The 22,623-nt window shown below is 34.2% G+C and overlaps 1 protein-coding gene across 1 annotated transcript in view; it reads right to left on the bottom strand.

The window, feature by feature from the left end:
• The window catches only part of LOC138714790 (CD63 antigen-like), a 34,295-nt gene extending 23,643 nt beyond the window's left edge, over nt 1-10,652 (bottom strand). The window contains exons 1-2 of the mRNA XM_069846923.1: nt 10,412-10,652; nt 113-301 (exon numbers count right to left, since the gene is read on the bottom strand). Coding sequence (XP_069703024.1) covers nt 113-301; nt 10,412-10,486 — 264 coding nt within the window. The 5' untranslated portion in view covers nt 10,487-10,652. The remainder of the gene's footprint in view (nt 1-112; nt 302-10,411) is intronic.
• Nucleotides 10,653-22,623: the final 11,971 nt, after the last annotated feature.

Genomic DNA, 22,623 nt, shown 5'->3' with positions numbered 1-22,623 from the left:
GGTAAAACAATTATTTCGCATTGAAAGTTCCACACTTCCTGAAATCATCAACAATTTCATATGAAAAATAAACAGTAATTCATTACTTCGAAATGGCTCAGAACAATCTTACCATCATGACCATGCAGGTGCTCTCCCGAAGGGCTCCACAGCAACCGAAGAACGCCACGGCGAACACAATACATCCTATAGCGATGAGGAGCACTGCTGGGGAAAAGAACCTATCTTCCAGGAAGGTGTCGAAGTTGTTGTAGATTGCTTGAATTGTAGTGCCAACGCCAATTATCAATATTCCCGTTATCTGAAATAAATAAGTAATCAGAATACGTGTACCAATATAAAAAAACTACCAGTAGTTAATAAACAACTCTCCACTCAACCGTCCATAGACAGGTTCGATGAAACTGTCAGTCACTTTTTCGACAGTACCGTAAGCAATTCTGAAACTTGTCATCTTAGGTTTCATTAAATATAATATAATATAATATAATATAATATAATATAATATAATATAATATAATATAATATAATATAATATTAGTATTAGTATAGTATACTAGTATAGTATAATATAATAGAATATCTATACTAATAATAAATCTGTAGCCGAAATTTTTCTGGTAATTTTCGATTTTCCAAAAATAATTGGTCCTAACATATATAATTAACCACCCTGAAACCGAAAATCGCATTTTTGAAATTTTTGTTTGTATGTCTGTCTGTATGTTTGTTACCTTTTCACGCGATAATGGCTGAACCGATTTATATGAAAATTGGAATATAAATTAAGTTCGTTGTAACTTAGATTTTAGGCTATATGGCATTCAAAATACTTTATTTAAAAGAGGGGTTATAAGGAGGCCAGAATTAAATAAATCAAAATATCTCGCTTATTATTGATTTTTGTGAAAAATGTTACATGACAAAAGTTTTTTAAAAAATGATTTCTGATAAGTTTTATTCTTTACAAAATTTTGATAGAACTGATATTTAAGGAGATAAATGAGTTTTAAAATTAAAATAACGCCATCTAAGACTATGCAATGAATGAAGAACAAATGACTTCGTCTATAAGGGGCCTTGGACAACAGCAATCGAAACAGGGGCCTTGGACATCAACAATCGAAAGCTATTAAACATAGCCTACAGAGAATGTTTCTGTGTTTGTATGAAGTAATATCAGAAGCTAAATTAAACGATTTGTATAATTAATTATTATTTCACCATTGGAAAGTGTAGTTTCTCTAGATGGACATAATGCTATAATGTTATTATAGTAACGTCTGAGTAAATCGAGGACAGGTAAGATTAAAATAGCTTCTTATGCACAGAAAATTTGATAGGCTATTTTGTACATTCGTTTTCTGTATTTCTTAAAATAATATTTATGTACACTCATTTTAATCTCAAACATTAACGAACAACGAGAGTGTATTGATTTAGTATGCAGTAATAGTACGCTAGCTTAGCAATCCATTATTTTATAATTCAAATTTTAACTATGCTCAATTGAATCGTGTTAAAATACATAAAATATATATGCAATAAATGCAATGCAAAAAAAAATTGGGTAATGAGCGAAGCATATTATCTTGCGCTGTTGTAAAAGTTGTTCCCTGGATCAAAGTCCTATTTTAATTATGTAATTACTTTATATTTATTTCTAACAGGTGCAGCGGAGCGCACAGGTACGGCTAGTAATATAATATAAGGGACCAATTGTTCGCAGTATAACCACAGCCTTAGTACATACAGTCACGAAGATCAATACACTGGTACAAATAATTTATCAGCACATCAATAACAACCTCATAAAATTACTTACAAAAAACACTCCCAAAAATAATATGCACTTATGAAAAAATAAATAAATAAATAATAATATAATATAATATAATGTAATATAATATAATATAATATAATATAATATAATATAATATAATATAATGTAATACAATACAATATAATATAATACAATACAATACAATATGTAATATAATGTAATGTAATGGAATGCATTGCAATGCAATATAATATAATATAATATAATATAATATAATATAATATAATATAATATAATATAATATAATATAATATAATATAATATAATATAATATAATACTTTTTAGAAGGGGGACAAGACTATCTGTGGTAACTTTCGAGGAATATCACTTTTGTTGACGTCGTACAAAATTTTGTTCAATACTCTTTTGAGAAGATTAACTCCATACGTAGATGAAATTATTGGGGATCATCAGTGCGCTTTTAGGCGTAATAGATCGACTATTGATCAGATTTTTTGTATTCGACAGATATTGGAGAAAAAAATGGGAGCATACATCAGTTATTCATAGATTTCAAAAAAGCATGTGACTCGGTTAAGAAAACATTTTCATAAAATTGTACATATTTACTAATACTTGTATATTTGGTATACTTTGTCCTTCAGGGCAAACCTTAAGGGGGGGAAGTATTTTATAAGAATAATAATAATAATAATAATAATAATAATATTCTTATTGAATTTGGTATTTCCAAGAAACTAGTTCGATTAATTAAAATGTGTCTTAGTGAAACGTACAGCAGAGTCCGTATAGGCCAGTTTCTGTCAGATGCGTTTCCAATTCACTGCGGGCTAAAGCAAGGCGATGCACTATCACCTTTACTTTCTAACTTTGCTGTAGAGTATGTCATTAGGAAAGTTCAGGATAACAGACAGGGTTTGGAATTGAACTGGTTACATCAGCTTCTTGTCTATGCGGATGACGTGAATATGTTACGAGAAAATCCACAAACGATTAGGAAAAAATTATGTAGGTATTGATGTTTTATCCCTATTTCGCTGGAATGGCACCCCCCCCCCCCACTAATACAATATTTTGAAGGAAACCTTAAACTTTGATCTTAAAAAATATCTGAACTGTATTTATAACAACATAAATCTCATCCTCGCGTAATTCTCCTGTTTATTATTTTCCATTAAGAAAGTTAAATTAAGTTAAATGTCGCATATTTCCCTCCTATGGTAACAACAATAAAAATTCATACTGATGAAAGTGATAGCACAATTAGAAAAAAGAGGGGAGAGAAAACATGAAAGAACGTTTTGTGGATAGACAATGTTTGCGGTATTCAAGATTCAACTGAAATCAAGGAGTCTACGTGTGTACAATGTTACCTCATTAAAGTCATTTACCGGTATTAAATGAGTGGTTTAATGTATCCTTTTAGACTTGTAAGTTACATGTTTCAGGCATGCTTACACTACCCCTCTCTTTCCTCGCCAGATAAAAGAACTTGAAAATGAAAGTGAATTTCTGTTTCATAGAATATTATATTTTTTTTATCGAATATATAAGATCAAGATTTTTTGTGTTTTACACTAAGTCAAAGACTTTATCATATCTTTCATCACAGTTCTAATAATGAATCCACAACAGTTCAATGCATGTTATTATTATATTATTTTTTTTTATTTTAATATTATATCTGAACTACGACCGAGTACGAGCGCTGCTCATTCGGTCTCAAATTTTGTTAATACTACTGTATCTTCTTTTTATATTGCTTGTATTATTTTATTTGTATTTCTCTTTGTTTGTTTTGTAATTATATTTCTTTATTCTGTATATTTGAAATAAATAAAATTGAAATTGAAATTGAAATTGAAATGCAGTAATAGCTATTACATTAATACTAAAGAAGAAATCAAAGAAAAAACGTATTGGGTTAGAGATTCGGGTAAGGAGAAAAGATATAAAAAGAATCTATCAAACTCTATTGATATAACTTCAGTGTGAAGATGTGAAATCCTATACTAAGTATTTAAGAATGGATTATGAAACATTTCATGTGACTCATAATGTGATATTAAAAGTTTTGTGATTGTCACAGACCATGACTGTGTACTTAATGTCCGCCATTTTCTTTCTTCTTAGTCACAGATTTTATCAAAGGTAGGCCTATGATGATGACCATAACTTTCATCACAGAAGTATGTCACAGCTATATGTGATCAAAGGTGCTATATTACATTGTAAAAAGGTTTTATCATAGGCTAGACTATATATTTTATCAAACTTCCGTGACACAGAAATTTGATAATATAATATAAGCCTAAGAGCTGTCACCCAAAATTAAACTGAATTAATAAAATAATGGCATTATCAAGCACTAGTGAGTACTTTATATTCCACCACTGTGGTTAGCATGTCTGACGTGAAACGAGCAGGTTCAAGTTAAAAAAAATATTTTAAAGTATTACTGTACGTATTAAAAAGAATAGTACATTATGCAACGAGCCTATAATGATAGTAATTAAGAAGCGAGTATGGATGTTTATGAAACGAGCGCAATGTCATTGACCTTGTGTAATCCCGTTAAACTTGGTATAACCTTGATTATTGAATTCGACATTGAAAAACGAGATGACAAATTGAATTTATTTGAATATTATTTACAATTAACGCTAAATTATTATAGTAACAGAACATAACCTTCTGCGACAGTATTGGATTTCCAGCCTCCGTGACTTTTCGCTAATTCTCTTTCGATCGCATATCCGAGAATAATCGATACTTGCGGTTTTATAACGGTACAAAGCTGACTTGTTATTGGCTGAACACCTGTAAGCTGAGTTGTCATTGGCTGAAAACACCTGTACTTTAATGAGTAGGTGTACTTTAATGACATGCATTAAAGGACTGCTACCAGGTGTATAATTACTACATTTCGGCATGGTCGAGCATAAAGATACAAAAGGAATCCATCAGACTCTACTGATAGAACTTCTGTGTAAAGATGTGAAATCCTATACTAAATATTTAAGAATGGATGATGAAACATTTCATGTGACTCATGATGTGATATTAAAAGTTTTGTGATTGTCACAGACCATGACTGTGTACTTAATGTCCGCCATTTTCTTTCTTCTTAGTCACAGATTTTATCAAAGGTAGACCTATGATGATGACCATAACTTTCATCACAGAAGTATGTCACAGCTAGATGTAATCAAAAGTGCTATATTACACTGTAAAAAGGTTTTATCATAGGCTAGACTATATATTATTTTATCAAACTTCCGTGACACAGAAATTTGATAATGTAATATAAGCCTAAGAGCTGTCACCCAAAATTAAACTGAATTAATAAAATAATGGCATTATCAAGCACTAGTGAGTACTTTATATTCCACCACTGTGGTTAGCATGTCTGACGTGAAACGAGCAGGCTCAAGTAAAAAAAAAATATTTTAAAGTATTACGTATTAAAAAGAATAGTACATTATGCAACGAGCCTACATTGCTAGTAATTTAGACGCAAGTATGATTGTTTATGAAACGAGCGCAAGCGAGTTTCATAATTTTCATACGAGCGCCTTAATTACCATTATAGGCAAGTTTCATGCGACTTTTTATGCTCGACCATATTTCTAACTTGAAAGTATTGAAAATTAGGTCTTTTTATGGTTATGTGCGAACTGACCTGAATTGTGAGATGTGCGCAGACGCGAGACTATTGATTTTTTTCCGAGGCCGAATATCATTGACCTTGACACAGAATAAGAATGAACATTAGTCTGATATTACGTGGAAATTGATTTAGAATTGAAAAACGAGATGACAAATTGAATTTATTTGAATATTATTTACAATTAACGCTAATTATTATAGTAACAGAACATAACCTTCTGCGACAGTATTGGATTTCCAGCCTCCATGACTTTTCGCTAATTGTCTGTCGATTGCATATCCGAAAATAATCGTTATAACGGTACAAAGCTGACTTGTGATTGGCTGAAGACCTGTACTTTAATGAGTAGGTGTATTTTAATGGCATGCATTAAAGGACTGCTACCAGGTGTATAATTACTACATTTCGGCATGGTCGAGCATAAAGATATTTAAAGCGTTGTTAATGTTTATATTTTTAGATATCTATTGAATATTAAAAATAATCTTAATAATTATATTCCTTGTGCCAGCTGTTCATAGTTACTCTAAAAGGCAAAACTATTACCTTGTGGAACCTTTAAATGTCAGACTGTCAAAATCTAAAAACTGGTACATCTCGATTGCCATAAAAGGGAAGAAATTACATTCGATTGTAGGATGTACATCCAACACATGTATGTCCTAAGAATTTTATCTCTTACAGATAAGTAAACTGTGCGACCTCGTTTTATAAGAATAATGAGTCGTATCAGTTTGGTAATGCATTGTGCCTCACATGAATGACAATATTTTTTTAAAATAAAGAATTGCTTATTAAACTAGAGAACCTGAATTTCCAGTGACATTGTATATTACTGATTTGAATGTAGTATACTCATATTTTAATTTCAAAGATATATATTCAGATCCCGTATAAAATGACTTGATACACATGGAAACAAATTACGAAAGAACTCTTCGAAACCGACATCAAGCACTTCTTTCTATCCCTCATCATAGAACGTCTTTATACTCATCTTCCTATACTGTAAAAATACCTCGCCTCTGGAATTGGTTACCTAATGACGTCAGGGACTGCCGGACTTTATCACAATTCAAAATTAAATTGGAAAATTTTGTCTTCGTTAATGTTTTTAGATATTTCTAGAAGTATTGATTTGTGTTTTTTTCTTTTTCTTCTCTAATCTAGATTAAAATTGCAAGTTTCTTGTTTATGTTTGTTAATTAGTTAGACGGCATTTCGGAAGGCGGTCGGCTGCTACATGCGCCGTAGTATTTCCGGTATGTGACATCACAAACTTGTACAGAATCAGAATTAGTCTATAACAAGTACTTCCAGAATTCGTTTGTTCACGTGTGAATGTTTCAGTATGTTGAATAAGTAAAACTAAATTTACTGTGTATGTGTAAGATAAATAAATGGAAGAAGAGACTGTAAAAAGACATATATTACACAGACCGGCGTCAAAAATAGTATTTAAGATGTATAATTATTTTAAAAAACGTTGACGAGCAGAACGCTGCCGACTATCTTGATGCTGACTGCAACGTTGCCAACGCGCAAGAAACGACTGCAGAAGCATGTGGTGTGGGATTGAGAACCGTGCAAAGAATATTGTTAGTGAAGGAAACAGGGTTTGTTTGGTGTCATGCTTACTGTAATCAACGGCTAAGGTCATTATTGTCTTTTGATAATTTAAATTCTCTCCTGCGCTATTTGTATTGCACGTGCGCGTGAAGTACGATGTGGCAATGTTGTACGCTGCCTTGCTCTCTCTATCTGTCTCCCTCGACGCAAACGCTAGCAGACTACCGCCTTCCGAATTGCCGTCGACTCTAGGATACAATTAATTATGATACTTAACCACTCATTTAAAGTTTGTGTGACTGCAATCTGTGTATATTTTTGTGTGGCTTTACTTTGTTTATAGTGTTTTTCTCTCTCTCTTTATTTCTTGTGTAGCTTTACTTTGTATATAGCCTAGTGTATTTTTTTCTGTTTATTTCTATTATTGTATTTGTATTCCTGGTGTTGTGGAAGAGAAGGCCTGATGGCCTTAACTACACCAGACTAAATAAATAAATAAATAAATAAATAAATAAATAAATAAATAAATAAATAAAAAGAACAAAATAAGAATATTTTTTTTTTACATTGTAGCATTTGGATACAGTTGTAAATTCTTCTGAAGTATTTTCGAAGTAAGTTATGTACAACAGTAATGAACAATGTGTGTGTGTGTGTGTGTGCGTGTGTGCGTACCCAATGCCTACCCACTTGCGCGATTCCGGTTCCGCATATTGCGGATAGATGGCAGGACTGTGACCCATGTTCAATTTATTTATTTATTTATTTATTTATTTATTTATTTATTTAACCTGGCAGAGATAAGCCCATCAGGCCTTCTCTTCCTCTCTACCAGGGGATTACAACTACAATATTAAGAACACAATATTACCATTATCTGTGTATCTGTGTCGTAGACTAGGGTGAGTATATGTGTTAAGTGTAGTGTAGGGAATGGTAGAGGATGATGATGAAGGTAAGGAAGGAAGAAGAGGATACCCGGTATCGGCACGTAGCCTACTCCTGTCCCCATCTGACGGACGAATCACTATCAACAGTGACATATGACTTCTCTTCATATGCACTGCGGAGAGATTTAGGATTTAACCCAGGCATATCGATGCACAATTTTGTGATCAAAAGTTGTGCACCGCCACCTCTTCTAGCCCCATGGTAGAAATTTTACATGACAATTTCTGACCTAGCGGGAATCGAACCCGGGCCGGCTAATCTGGAGGCAGACGCGCTGCCACAGAGCTAAGTCGGCGGACTCTAATGAACAATTTACTGTACGTAATGATAAATAGGCTTAGGCCCTCTAAAACATATGCATATCTTGAAAGTTTGTAACATATTCACTGAATCACTCTGTATTTAACAACATTTAGTGGTAATGATGAGTAACCAAGATATTCTTTCGCTACTATTTTGTGGACTGCATGACGGAAGTCGAGCGCAGTTAAAAGTGCTGCTTTTAATTCGAGAGCACTGCACTATCAATACAAAAAAACATGCCATCTTGTTTATTCGGATTCTTCAAATGAAGTTTCAAACTTGCAGCTCTCTCTATAGTTACTGTCAGAGTGTATGTTGCTAATAATTATACTGCCCATTAACTCTAGAACAACTCCGTCGCATCACGCTGTTTCTGACATCAACAGAATGGTAATATATTTGATTTTATTCTCACGTTCTCATGTTCCAGTCTTACGAACTGACTGACTTGATCCAGAACCTATATTGCAATCTGCAGTAATCAGCCATACGACAAAATTAATTGTCATGCTTGGTCACGCCAAGATGGAGTATTCACCGGCCACTGAACGAATATTGCACACATTTTTTCTTCCTTGCAATATGATCCACTTCCACTAGATGGCCCCCCGACACGAGTAGCAGGGTTGCCAATACATGTAAACGAAATTATACTAAACGTGAGGGATCTTACTACTTACTACAGATGTGTGGTATTATGTGACAGGTTAGGTTAGGTTAGATTAGGTGTGTATTATGTGACAGGTTAGGTTAGGTTAGGTTAGGTTTGATTAGGTGTGTAGTATTATGTGAGAGGTTAGGCTTAATTAGGTGTGTAGCATTACTACTATGTTGGTGACACTGAAACCAACTGCCACATTAACGAAATATCGCCGTATTCTTCATTCACGTGCGACGATTTTCGTATTTACATAAAAGTAAGGTTCGTATTTAAGGCGGATTGGATGGGGTGGGCACACAGCTCTCCGAGTGATCAGATCAATTTTTACTAACCAATATTTTCATTTTATAGCTTATTTGAGTGATTTTTACACTGCAAATGTGCAAACACTCGGTGGCAGTAGTAACTTGATTAAACACAATAATTACAATTAATAAAAATGGTTAAAATAACCTAATTAATAATAATAATAATAATAATAATAATAATAATAATAATAATAATAATAATAATGTATTTATTGACGCTGCAAATGACCAAACATTCGGTGGCAGTAGTAACTTGATTAAACACAATAATTACAATTAATGAAAAAAAATTAAAGTAACTTAGTAAGTAATAATAATAATAGTAGTAATAATAATAATAATAATAATAATAATAATAATAATAATAATAATAATAATAATAATAACAATACCGGTATATTAAAACAATTGTATTGCTTCAAATTACTAGTAGGTACTTAATTTATGTTTTCTCAAGTCTGATTAGTGAAATATGTCACTAGTCAGAGATGTATGCAATGGAGGGGGAAAGGAACTGGTTTCCCTACCCCATTATCTCCTGGTCTAGATGCCTCATGAGCGATGCCTTTATTGGTGTCACTTATGAGGTTCCAGCCTGTTTTCGGACAGTTCACTAAATAACAATTTATGTTTTCACACTGTTCTCATTTCCGAAGATCTTTTTATAAGATCTAAGTAAGGGTTAAGTTCGTCTAAATTTTCATGACATTTCGTAAGATGTTGTTTGAATTCTCTATAAGCTCAAGTTATTATTTTTCAATTGAAGTTTATTTTCTTGTAATGTTAAATAAATATCAAAATTTGAAACGGCTAATGATGTACACATATTTTTTTTATTACCGATTGCCATAATTATAATTAACTTATTTATTAAATGACCGGCGTTATTTAATTTATGAAATCCTTAAACGTTATATGTGCAAAAATATTGAAAAAGCGTATTAATTTTCTGGGAAATCCACAATTTTATAGCAGGTACTGCGTAATGTTAACGCCTATTACGCTGCAAAAGAAAAGTACTAAGGTAAACGTGGCACATTTTGGCGACGGAATATTTAAAAGAGAAATTCTAACAATACTAACGACACACACACCGTTTTCCTTTTTTACCTATAGTAGGCTAATATCTTGTCAAGGTACTTACCACGAAGAGTAGATTAAACGAAAACAGGAGGTATTTTATGCACCTCATCCCTGCATTTAGATCCGTGGAAGGCATCTTGATCCAGTTCCGTTCTTCTACACACACAATGAGCTTGAAGAAATCTAGACGTTTCTTCTGGTAGATGATTTATCTACAAAATTCAACTCTATATTAGATTAAAGCAGATTTAAAGGGAAATGAATAAACTCGACAGTACAAAAGCCAGGAAAGAATTGCGTCACTGCGAGCAACTTGCCTCTTATCGCCCGTTATCAGCAGATATTTTTCCTGAGCAGTTGAAAGTACGTGCAGGTCTGCCGCAGGACTGTCATGTGTCACGTATGTGCCAATCATATTCCTGCGCTTTACCAAGGCTAGATGAACCGAGAGAATGCTGATTATTCAGGTAACAACGAAAAGAAGATACAGAAAGCTGGTGTATCAATAGAAAGATAATTTTATTAATTCTTATTTCTGTTAGGTCATCTATACTAATAATAAATCTGTAGCCGAAATTTTTCTGGTAATTTTCGATTTTCCAAAAATAATTGGTCCTAACATATATAATTAACCACCCTGAAACCGAAAATCGCTTTTTTAAATTTTTGTTTGTATGTCTGTCTGTATGTTTGTTACCTTTTCACGCGATAATGGCTGAACCGATTTCGATTAAAATTGGAATATAAATTAAGTTCGTTGTAACTTAGATTATAGGCTATATGGCATTCAAAATACGTTATTTAAAAGGGGGGGTTATAAGGGGGCCTGAATTAAATAAATCGAAATATCTCGCTTATTATTGATTTTTGTGAAATATGTTACATAACAAAAGTTTCTTTAAAAATGATTTCTGATAAGTTTTACTCTCTGAAAAATTTTGATAGGACTGATATTTAATGAGATAAATGAGTTTTAAAATTAAAATAACTGCCAGCTAAGGCGGTGTATTGAAATAAAAAACAAATGACTTCGTCTATAAGGGGTCTTGGACACAACAATCGAAAGCTATGAAACATAGCCTATAGACAATGTTTCTGTGCTTGTATGAAGTAATATCAGAAGCTAAATTAAGCGATTTGTATAATTAATTATTATTTCATCATTGGAAAGTGTAGTTTCTCTGGATGGACAAAATGCTATAATGTTATTACAGTAACTTGTGAGTGAATTGAGGACAGGTAAGATTAAAATAGCTTCTTATGCACAGAAAACTCGATAGGTTATTCTGTATATTCATTTCCTGTATTTCTTATAATAATGTTTATGAACATATTCATTTTTATCTCAGAGAATTAACGAACAACGAGAGTGTATTGATTTAGTATGTAGTAATAGTACGTTAGCTTAGCAATCCATTATTTTATAATTCAAATTTTAACTATGCTCAATTGAATCGTGTTAAAATACATAAAATACATATGCAATAAATGCAATGCAAAAAATTGGGTAATGAGCCAAGCAGATTATGTTGCGCTGTTGTAAAAGTTGTTCCTCCTGAGATTCAAGAGCTCCCACAACAAATTAAAAACTTTCTAATTCGAGTACATCCGTTATCAACACACTTTTTCATAATATAATATAATATAAACATAATAATAAATCTGTAGCCAAAATTGTTCTGTTAATTTTCGCTTTTCCAAAAATAATTGGTAATTACAATTAAGAAACATGTTAAAGGAATTGTCATTGCGCCAAATGAGTGGTCTCTGGATCAAAATGATCGCATTTTAATATTTTAAATACAATTTAAATTAAGTAACATATTAAACGATTTATCCTTCTATCAAACACGAATGTTCCCTGGATCAAATGTCCTATTTTAATTATGTAATTACTTTATATTTATTTCTAACGGGTGCAGCGGAGCGCACGGGTACGGCTAGTTTAATAAATAATAGCACATATTTCAATGGCCAGGGCCGCCGACAGAATTTATGGGCCCCTATGCAATACTGTACTCGGACCCCCGTTGAAAAAAGTAACAATTACAAGTTACCAGTTATTCTAACCATAATAATTATTTTCAAAATAAATAAAAGATAACCCCATACACAGATACGAACTTAAAAATATACATTTTTATTACGTTGAAAACTTTTAGCAAAACTTCACATTAGCACAATATATTATATTCATAAAACATTATTCTTAAACACATGTATTTTCTAACTTGAATCCAACATCAACAAACAACTCTCCTTGACTTCATTGATGCAAAATCATCAATTATGTTATCAAAATTTAAAGATCTAGCAAGATCGCTCTCCAGACTAAGGAGCCAAGGTTACTCAGTCGTTCTTGACACATTGTTTATCTGAATACATTTTTTATTTCCTTCATTTTGCTGAAGGATCTTTTAGCATCAGCAACTGTCACAGGAATTGTATAGAATATTCTAATGGTTATACAAATATTTGGAAATAAAGTATCCAGTTTTAATTCTCTCAGACTATTTAGGAGATTCAAAGGTTTCAGTGGGGTTGACCCTAAATTAGAGGCATGAATTGATTTTAAATATTTCTGCTCATCACTGATCTCTTTATTAATATCTTCATAAAGTTTTTCACGCAGTCTAGCACCCATATTAATATCTTCCAATTTTTTCTGTCTCTACTTGTGCTTCTCAGCTCCCGACTTATGCCTGTACTTGTTCATTGTGCAGTTAAACTATAACTGATAACACTAATGAACAGAATTTACTAGACAAACGACAACGAAAAGATGAAAGTTTCGACACGAAACATACAATGTACTGAAAAAGAAACGTATCCTGCGACTTCGGTTTGAGAGAGTCCACTGGCATAATATATTGTGGTGGGCCAGCGGGGGTTTGGTAGTTAGAAAGGACATGCCAATAAATACAGTAAATGAACGTGTTCACTACAAGCGACGGGAACATAGTTCAGGCAAATCCCGGGGGCCTCAATTGTCGTGTCGGTGAACGTTAATGCAGGAAACCGATATTCTATTATATAAAAGTCAAATATTTACATATGATGTGGTAATTTCAAAGAGTTTGTAATATATATAACTAGAGACACCAACGGCGCTAGTTTCGCGTACAAAATTGAACTGCTGTTTGGCCGCCATTAAAGGGAGTTGATGCTTCGCCGGGAGTGCGAGCAGTTCATGATTATTGAGGAGTACGAATAAATATAAGTATACTTGAAGGGAAATAATAAGAAAATGGTGAAATACTGCGCCGCAAATAATTGTTCGAACATAGCTACTATGGTAGAATGCTCAGGAAAGCATGCATATATTAATATTTGGAAGAATGTTCCAAATGCTGTTCCTCCTTTGAATGTGTTTACAGAATGTCGGAATATTTCTTGGATAAAGTTTTTCCAGAAACACATTAATCGGGTTTATAAGGTTGGTTTCAACAATGTATGTAAGGGTCAAGTGCCATCATATTGCAGTGGATTATAATAGCAGAGTGCATAAGAAAATCCTCAGACTATATCTGTCTAAATCTGTTTTGTTTCACAATAAATTAATTAATCATGTAATTTTCGTATTGTACAGTATGTGCGTCTAGTTTTTGATTCTGTTAAATGCAAAGAAATTAGTGAAAATATAGCTGATGGCGTAGCTAGGCCTATTATTACCACTATTACTAGGTCTACTACGACCACTACTACTAGGCCTACTATTACCACTACTACTAGGTCTCATTACCACTACTACTAACTAGGTCTCACTACTCCTAGGCCTACTAATACCACCAAAACTAGGCCTACTATTACCACTACTACAGCCCTATTATTACCACTACTACTAGGCCTACTATTACCATAAAAAATAGGCCTCCTATTACCATTACTACTAGGCCTATTACCACTACTACTAGGTCTACTATGATAAATTATCTAGCTTTAATTATTCCGGTAATCTTTTCGTACTTTGATTTTATTGTAATTGTAAATATAATACTAATTGTAATATTATTTGTAATTGTAATTGTAAATTTAATACTAATTGTAATTTTATTGTTGATATTGTAGTTGGAATCTCCTGGTAGAGGGGCAGAGAAGGCCTGACGGCCTTATCTCTACCAGGTTAAATAAATAAATAAATAAATAAATACTAATACTAATACCACTACTACTAGGCCTACTACTGCCACAAAAACTAGACCTACTATTACCACAAAAACTAGACCTACTATTACCACGACTACTATACCTACTATTACCACTACTACTAGGTCTACTATTACCACTATTACTACTCCTATTACTACCAATACTACTAGGTCTACTATTACCACTACTACTAGGCCTATTACTACCATTACTACTAGGACTATTATTACCACTACTACTAGACCTATTATTACCACTACTACTAGGCCTATTACCATTACTACTAGGCCTATTATTACCACTACTATTAGCCCTATTATTACCACTACTACTAGGCCTACTATTACCACTACTACTAGGTCTACTGTTACCACTACTACTAGGCCTACTATTACCACTACTACTAGGCCTACTATTACCACTACTACTAGGCCTACTGTTACCACTACTACTAGGCGTACTATTATCGCTACTAATTGTATTAAAAAGTCTGTACTGACCTCTAACTTGGTGGTCATCAACTACACAATGAATAAATTGTTTTATGATAAAATTTATTCTCATTATATTTTAAATCAGTTTCCAGAATTTTTATGATCCCATATTTCACCACTAAATATTTTCTAAGCACCATATACCTTCCGCTTCCTTTGCATGAAAGCACTGAAATATAGATGATTTTAAATATTACAGTAAATATCCATTATTATGTCCTTAAAACTATACTAGTAATATGAAAATCAATGTTGACATTGCCATTATTCAATATTTCACATATTCCGAGTGTATATGGGTGATTTAATTTATTTTTTAGAATATCGCCAAAGATGAATCACTATAATACTTTAATAAATATAGCGCTTCTCTGCCATTCATGTTTATTTCATCACGACTCATCCTTTGTAAAATATTTTTAAAACAGTGTCTATTACCAGGCTACATCAATGTCAAATTTATGTAACAAATATTCTTACAAAATTTTATAGTACCCGTATGTATCTACGAATAATTATTCATGATAATAAAAGGTAATCAGACTCACTTAATCTGACGGGCCCTTATTGCTCACGGGCCCATATGCACTCGCCCCCTTTGCCCCCCCCCTTCTCGGCGGCCCTGTCAATGGCTATACAATAATGACAGTTTTTAGAGTCGTGGCATATAACATTTCGTGATTGTTAATTTAAAAAAGTCTGGGTAAAGATATCACTCATGAATTTAATTTTGTTTTATTTAATAACGCTCACAACTGCCGAGGTTATATCAGCGTCGCCAGTGTGCCGGAATTTTGTCACGCATAAGTTCTTTTACATATCAGTAAATCTGAGATGAACCTGTCGCATTTAAGCACACTTAAATACCATCGATCTAGGGTCGGGATCGAACCCGCAACCTCAGGCACAGAAGGCCAGCACTATACCGACTGCGCCATCCAGGCCGACTCATGCATTTCTCTACACAGAATGAAAAGAGGTTCGAATAAAAGAGAGAGGAAAATTGAGAGCGAGCAAGACAGAAAGATTTAGGAGAAATTTTGAGTCGTAGTATTAGCACAGTCTAGTATATACAGTCACGAAGCTCAATACGTAGTAAATATGCATCCATAGATAGTTGCTAACCACTAGGATTGCTAATATCGTCTCATTACAGACAATGGGAAATAGTACCAGCACAGTCTATTGTTCCTAGCACCCTCACAACTCAAGCTTCGTGACTGTATATACTAGACCAGCGTTTCTCAAACTATAGTCCGCGGACCACCTGTGATCCTCGAGGTCTGCCTTTGTGGTCCTTAAAAAAGACAGAAGAAAAAATAAAATTCAAACGAATTGCGCATCACACTATAGCTTAAAATCTCAGAGTTTGGAAATGACACATGGCAATCGAATTTCACTTTTTCTCCCAGTACTGTATTTTATGAAATTTATTACCCTACCCTTCTATCGACTTCCCACTCTACTCTCAGCAACAAAAGAGGGATTTAAAGCACTATACACGTGGGTTTCTCGACGTCTTTTCCCTGCACATCTGGCGCCGCGCCTGTAACCCAGCCAGGGACCACCCGAATTCATAACAGAGGACTAAAGTACCGAACCTTATTTCAATTTTAAAATATAAGTATACTGGCATCAAAAAATGCTACGAAAATGATAAATTTGCTTTCGAAGGGAACAAGAGTAAGGTGGTCCGCGGAACTGTTCTGACTTTAAAAAGTGGTCCCCACTTCAAAAAAAGTTTGAGAAACGCTGTACTAGACTGTGGTATTAGGGTACGGTAAGCAACACGGACAACACACCAGATCTTCTAGTAATCTAGTTTAAACACAGTGCTCAAAAGAGGAAGGAAATTGTGGAATAAGTGAAATTTTTTTAATTATTTCACTGCAATGCATGTTCGCGAGCATTAGGGCTTATAATCTTCCTTTTAATAATATTTCGAGTATTTTTCAGGAGTTCGAGTCCACAGAATCTGCAGACAAACCAGTGATTTCCCTTTTAAAAAGGACAGGTCTTAAAAAGGAGAACTAGTCGCCTTGTTCCATAGGGTTGCCAACCCTCCCCAAATTCCCGGGATCTCCCAATTTGGCAGCAATTTTCAATAGTCTCTCGACTCCCGTATTTTTCTCCTTTTCGAGCATTTTCCTCCCTTATTTTTGCACTAATTAACACGAGTAAGTTCGCCATTTAATCAATTATTTATATTCAAGTGTTAAAAGTAGTGTACGAAAGATTCAACATGGCTTATTTTTTCATAAAGTAGAGGCTTTATTTCAAACATTTAATTTTGCAGTGAATGAAGACGATTTACATGATGAATTTTGTTGTACCAGAGATGTATTGAAAGATAAATACTTGGCAGAAATGAGTTTCAATGCTTACCAGGTTAAAATAAAAAATGTTAATATTGGCAATATAATAATGGAGCGTGTGAAATGGACGAAGATTAATGCTGAAACTGATCAGGAAGAAAAAAAGAAATTGGCTGGGTCACCGGCTAAGAAGAAACTGCCTACTGAAGAATGCAGTGGTAGGAATGATGAACGGGAGAAGAGTTCGGGGTAGAAGAAGATATCAGGTAGACAACAAAGATATACTATATACCATTTTGAATCTTGCGTACACTACTTTTAACACTTGAATATACTTAAGTAATTGATTAACTAGCGGACTTACTCGTGTTAATTATGTAAGTCTGTGCGGCTTACAGCTGTTTCGGTGCTTCATCGCACCATCCTCAGAGCCTACTAGATCTCGGCGTCATCTCGAACTTCTCTATGATGAAAGAGTAATGGAACGGAGAAAAATTCTCTCCGGCGCCGGGATTTGAACCCGGGTTTTCAGCTCTACGTGCTGATGCTTTATCCACTAAGCCATACCGGATACCCACCCCGGCGCCAGACAGAATCGTCTCAGTTTTAAGTTCCAACTCTTGGGTTCCATCTAGTGGTCACCCTCTGCACTGCGTCATAGATGTCTATGAACGTAGGACTAAAGTCCACAGATGTGCTGAGGTGCACTCGGTATGAGTGACTAGTTGGCCGGGACCCGACGGAATAAGCGCCGTCTTAAATCACGAATTGATTTACGCATATCATATATATCGGTACATTAAAATAATATATATCGAACTTCTCTGCCTGTTGTGTGGGTGCGTTTGATTGTTGAAAAGTGGAGTCAAATAGTGTGTGTGTACTGAAATTGATCTGTGTGTTGAGAATATGATCAGGGTGTGTTTTAGTGTGCCTGATCAAATTCTCAACACACAGATCAATTTCAGTACACACACTATTTGACTCCACTTTTTAACACTTTTCAACAATCAAACGCACCCACACAACAGGCAGAGAAGTTCGAGATGACGCCGAGATCTAGTAGGCTCTGAGGATGGTGTGATGAAGCACCGAAACAGCTGTAAGCCGCACAGACTTACATAATTAACACGAGTAAGTCCGCTAGTTAATCAATTACTTAAAGATATATGAATCGTACGTGGAGACTAAGAAGGCAGAAAATAGGAAAGATTGAAGAATGCTGGGTTTACAATGAAAGACCTGCCCTTAGGCAGAAAAGTATGAATAAAGAAATCTCTTATTAAAAATTATTATATTTCATGTACATAATTTCAGATAGGCTTTAGAGGCAGTGCCATCGTGACATGGCGCTATGAGAACACAAGAGAGAAAAGGAGAATTCATATTTTCCGCGCAAAACCAGAGAAAAATAAGTTCCTCTTATACTTGCAAATTCTACCAGCATTATCGTTGCCGTCAACCACGTTGTAACCAGAGTTTGCAGGATGGATCTGTGCCAGGCACTACATCCCATCTATACTAATAATAAATCTGTAGCCGAAATTTTTCTGGTAATTTTCGATTTTCCAAAAATAATTGGTCCTAACATATATAATTAACCACCCTGAAACCGAAAATCGCTTTTCTGAAATTTTTGTTTGTATGTCTGTCTGTATGTTTGTTACCTTTTCACGCGATAATGGCTGAACCGATTTCGATGAAAATTGGAATATAAATTAAGTTCGTTGTAACTTAGATTTTAGGCTATTATGGCATTCAAAATACATTTAAAAGGGGGTCTGAATTAAATAAATCGAAATATCTCGCTTATTATTGATTTTTGTGAAAAATGTTACATAACAAAAATTTCTTTAAAAATAATTTCCGATAATTTTTATTCTTTGAAAAATGTTGATAGGACTGATATTTAATGAGATAAATGAGTTTCAAAATTAAAATAACTGCCATCTAAGGCGGTGTAATGAAATAAACAAATGAATTCGTCTATAAGGGGCCTTGGTCAACAACAATCGAAAGCTATGAATCATAGCCTACAGAGAATGTTTCTGTGTTTGTATGAAGTAATATCGGAAGCTAAATTAACCGATTTGTGTAATTAATTATTATTTCACCATCGGAAAGTGTAGCTTCTCTATATGGACATAATGCTATAATGTTATTACAGTAACTTCTGAGTGAATTGAGGACAGGTAAGATTAAAATAGCTTCTTATGCACAAACAACTTGATAGGCTATTCTGTGTATTCGTTTCCTGTATTTCTTAAAATAATGTTTATCTCAGAGAATTAACGAACCACAAGAGTGTATTGATTTAGTATGCAGTAATAATATGTTAGCTTAGCATTCCATTATTTTATAATCCAAATTTTAACTATGCTCAATTGAATCGTGTTAAAATAGGTACATAAAATACATATGCATTAAATCCAATGCAAAAAAACTGGGTAATGAGCCAAGCAGATTATGTTGCGCTGTTGTAAAATAAAATTTGTTCCTCCTGAGATTCAAGAGCCCCCATAACAAATTAAAAACTTACTTATCGGTGTACATTCGTTATCAACACATTTTTTATATAATATAATATAATATAATATAATATAATTTAATTTAAGTTACTTGAAGGGTTCAGAACCATAGTGGCCCAAGCGCCATTTACTGAATACGTAGAAAACAAGGATTAAAATTAAGTTATTATCATAATTCAATGGAAACATATAGCAAGTAAAATACAGTATACACATTAAATCTAAATGATATGTCAGTCTTCATTAAAGTATGGATGCATGTAATAAAAATTAAGAAACATGTTAAAGGAATTGTCATTGCACCAAATGAGTGGTCTCTGGACCAAAATGATCGCATTTTAATTATTTAAATACAATTTAAATTAAGTAACATATTAAACGATTTATCCTTCTATCAAACACGAATGTTCCCTGGATCAAATGTCCTATTTTAATTATGTAATTACTTTATATTTATTTCTAACGGGTGCAGCGGAGCGCACGGGTACGGCTAGTAAGAAATATAATGGGATACGCGCGCAATGTTCAACTTCTGCCGTCCATTTCAGCATCTAAAACGTGTCAAGTACAGTCTACCGCTTTCGTTTTAAAATGCTTGGGTAGCTGTATACAACTCCATTTACCATTATTTCCTTGGGGGAGGGGGCAAACCAAAACCATAGAATTCCCATATAACGCAGTTACGGGGGGGGGGGGAGGACATCATTTACCTCCTTCCCCCGTTATAGCTTGACCGTGGTACAGTATATCGGAATATGATTATTTAATAAAGGCATTTAGAATTTATAAAACAGTTTTATTACCGGTTGTTCTGTATGGTTGTGAAACTTGGACTCTCACTTTGAGAGAGAACATAGGTTAAGGGTGTTTGAGAATAAGGTGCTTAAGAAAATATTTGGGGCTAAGCAGGATGAAGTTACAGGAGAATGGAGAAAGTTACACAACACAGAACTGCACGCATTGTATTCTTCACCTGACATAATTAGGAACATTAAATCCAGACGTTTGAAATTGGCAGGGCATGTAGCACGTTTGGGCGAATCCAGAAATGCATATAGAGTGTTAGTTGGGAGACCGGAGGGAAAAAGACCTTTGGGGAGGCCGAGACGTAGATGGGAGGATAATATTAAAATGGATTTGAGGGAGGTGGGATATGATGATAGAGACTGGATTAATCTTGCATGGCGGGCTTATGTAAGGGTTCCTTAAAAGCCATTTGTAAGTTAAGTAAGTAAGATATTTTCAAGGGCATGTTTCTTACATTGTTACATACACATACGCGATGTTTCGGACCGAGTTGTATAGGGCTTATACTGTAGGTCCATTACAATTTATAATAGCGCATAACTTAAACAATCTCCCTCTTTTTCTCTCTCGTACAGAAACACATGCATAGATCAATAAAACTACGTAACAGTGCTAATAGGAACTTTTTTATATGAAGTTTAACTTCCTGAAGATATCATATGAAATGTAAACTATTTATTTAATCTCGTCTAAGTTTACACATTATACCAGGATCACTTTTATTTTTTCTGCATTGTTGTGCAGTATGTTATTCATATTTCTCCAAGTTGCGGCCTGAACACCTGCAGACTTCTACACGAGTACAGGTTGTTACAAAATAAACATTACAGTGCTGCCATTCCTCAAATGAGGTATAGAAATTCTTATACATTCAAAAATTTAAAATAAATATTATAGTCCAAACACATGATCTGAAGACATTACTTCATCAATTTAAGAACAGGAACTTAATCATAAACAAAAACAAAAAAATCTTTTGAATCCAATATTTTCTAAAGTTAATAGAAAAAAAATTCAGACGAATTTGGTGGCCAGTGCCTACCATGCCCCGTCCCCCCCATAAATCCTCCTATGCTTCTAAAATCATTCAATTATCTATTTTTTGGATTATTTTACGACGCTGTATCAACATCTAGGTTATTTGGCGTCTGAATGATATGAAGGTAATAATGCCGGTGAAATGAGTTCGGGGTCCAGCACCGAAAGTTACCCAGCATTTGCTCGTATTGGGTTGAGGGAAAACCCCGGAAAAACCTCAACCAGGTAACTTGCCCCGACCGGGATTCGAACCCGGGCCACCTGGTTTCGCGGCCAGACGCGCTGACCGTTACTCCACAGGTGTGGACAAAATCATTCAAAATGAGTTGCTTGACTGCATGTTGAAAGTGTTCCAGGTAGAAGTAAAAAAGAACTAATGATTGTAGACTATGTTTCTATTATTGTTGACCATACGACTGATGTTTCAACTCCTCCTACCATTACGTTACATTATTGATGGAAAGCCTATTAACCGACAAGTATGCATTTTTCCTCTAATTTGTCTGTAATTTGCATACAGTTGTATACATTTTGATGGAATTAATAACAACAATAATAATGTCATTATTGTTACTGTATTAGTATCCTTATCTCTGGCATTAAAGTCGCGACGCTGTTATTCCCGGCGTGACTCCTCCTTTTCGCTTACGTCTTAGGAAGTGAAGGCTCTATAACAGGCCTGCACAAACAGCGCTCAACGAGCGCGCGCGCTCTTTCGGAGCGGGAGAGCGGCTTTTACCGCTCGCCGAAACGGGGAGGAAGATACGTCAGAATGACAGACTTGCTATAGGTAGAGGAGAGGGAAACGACCACCCAGTTATCTAGTGGAGTGCAGTGTGTAGGCCTATTCTCAGTAACTGTTTCACGTTGCTTACCTACTGCTACAGTACAGTATGGAGGAATCTAAAATACGGAAGAAAACATTTAACGATTTACAGCTCG

Source organism: Periplaneta americana, chromosome 15, assembly GCF_040183065.1.
Source record: "Periplaneta americana isolate PAMFEO1 chromosome 15, P.americana_PAMFEO1_priV1, whole genome shotgun sequence".
NCBI classification, from domain to species: Eukaryota; Metazoa; Arthropoda; class Insecta; order Blattodea; family Blattidae; genus Periplaneta; species Periplaneta americana.
This window is presented reverse-complemented; position numbering and strand designations above follow the sequence as displayed.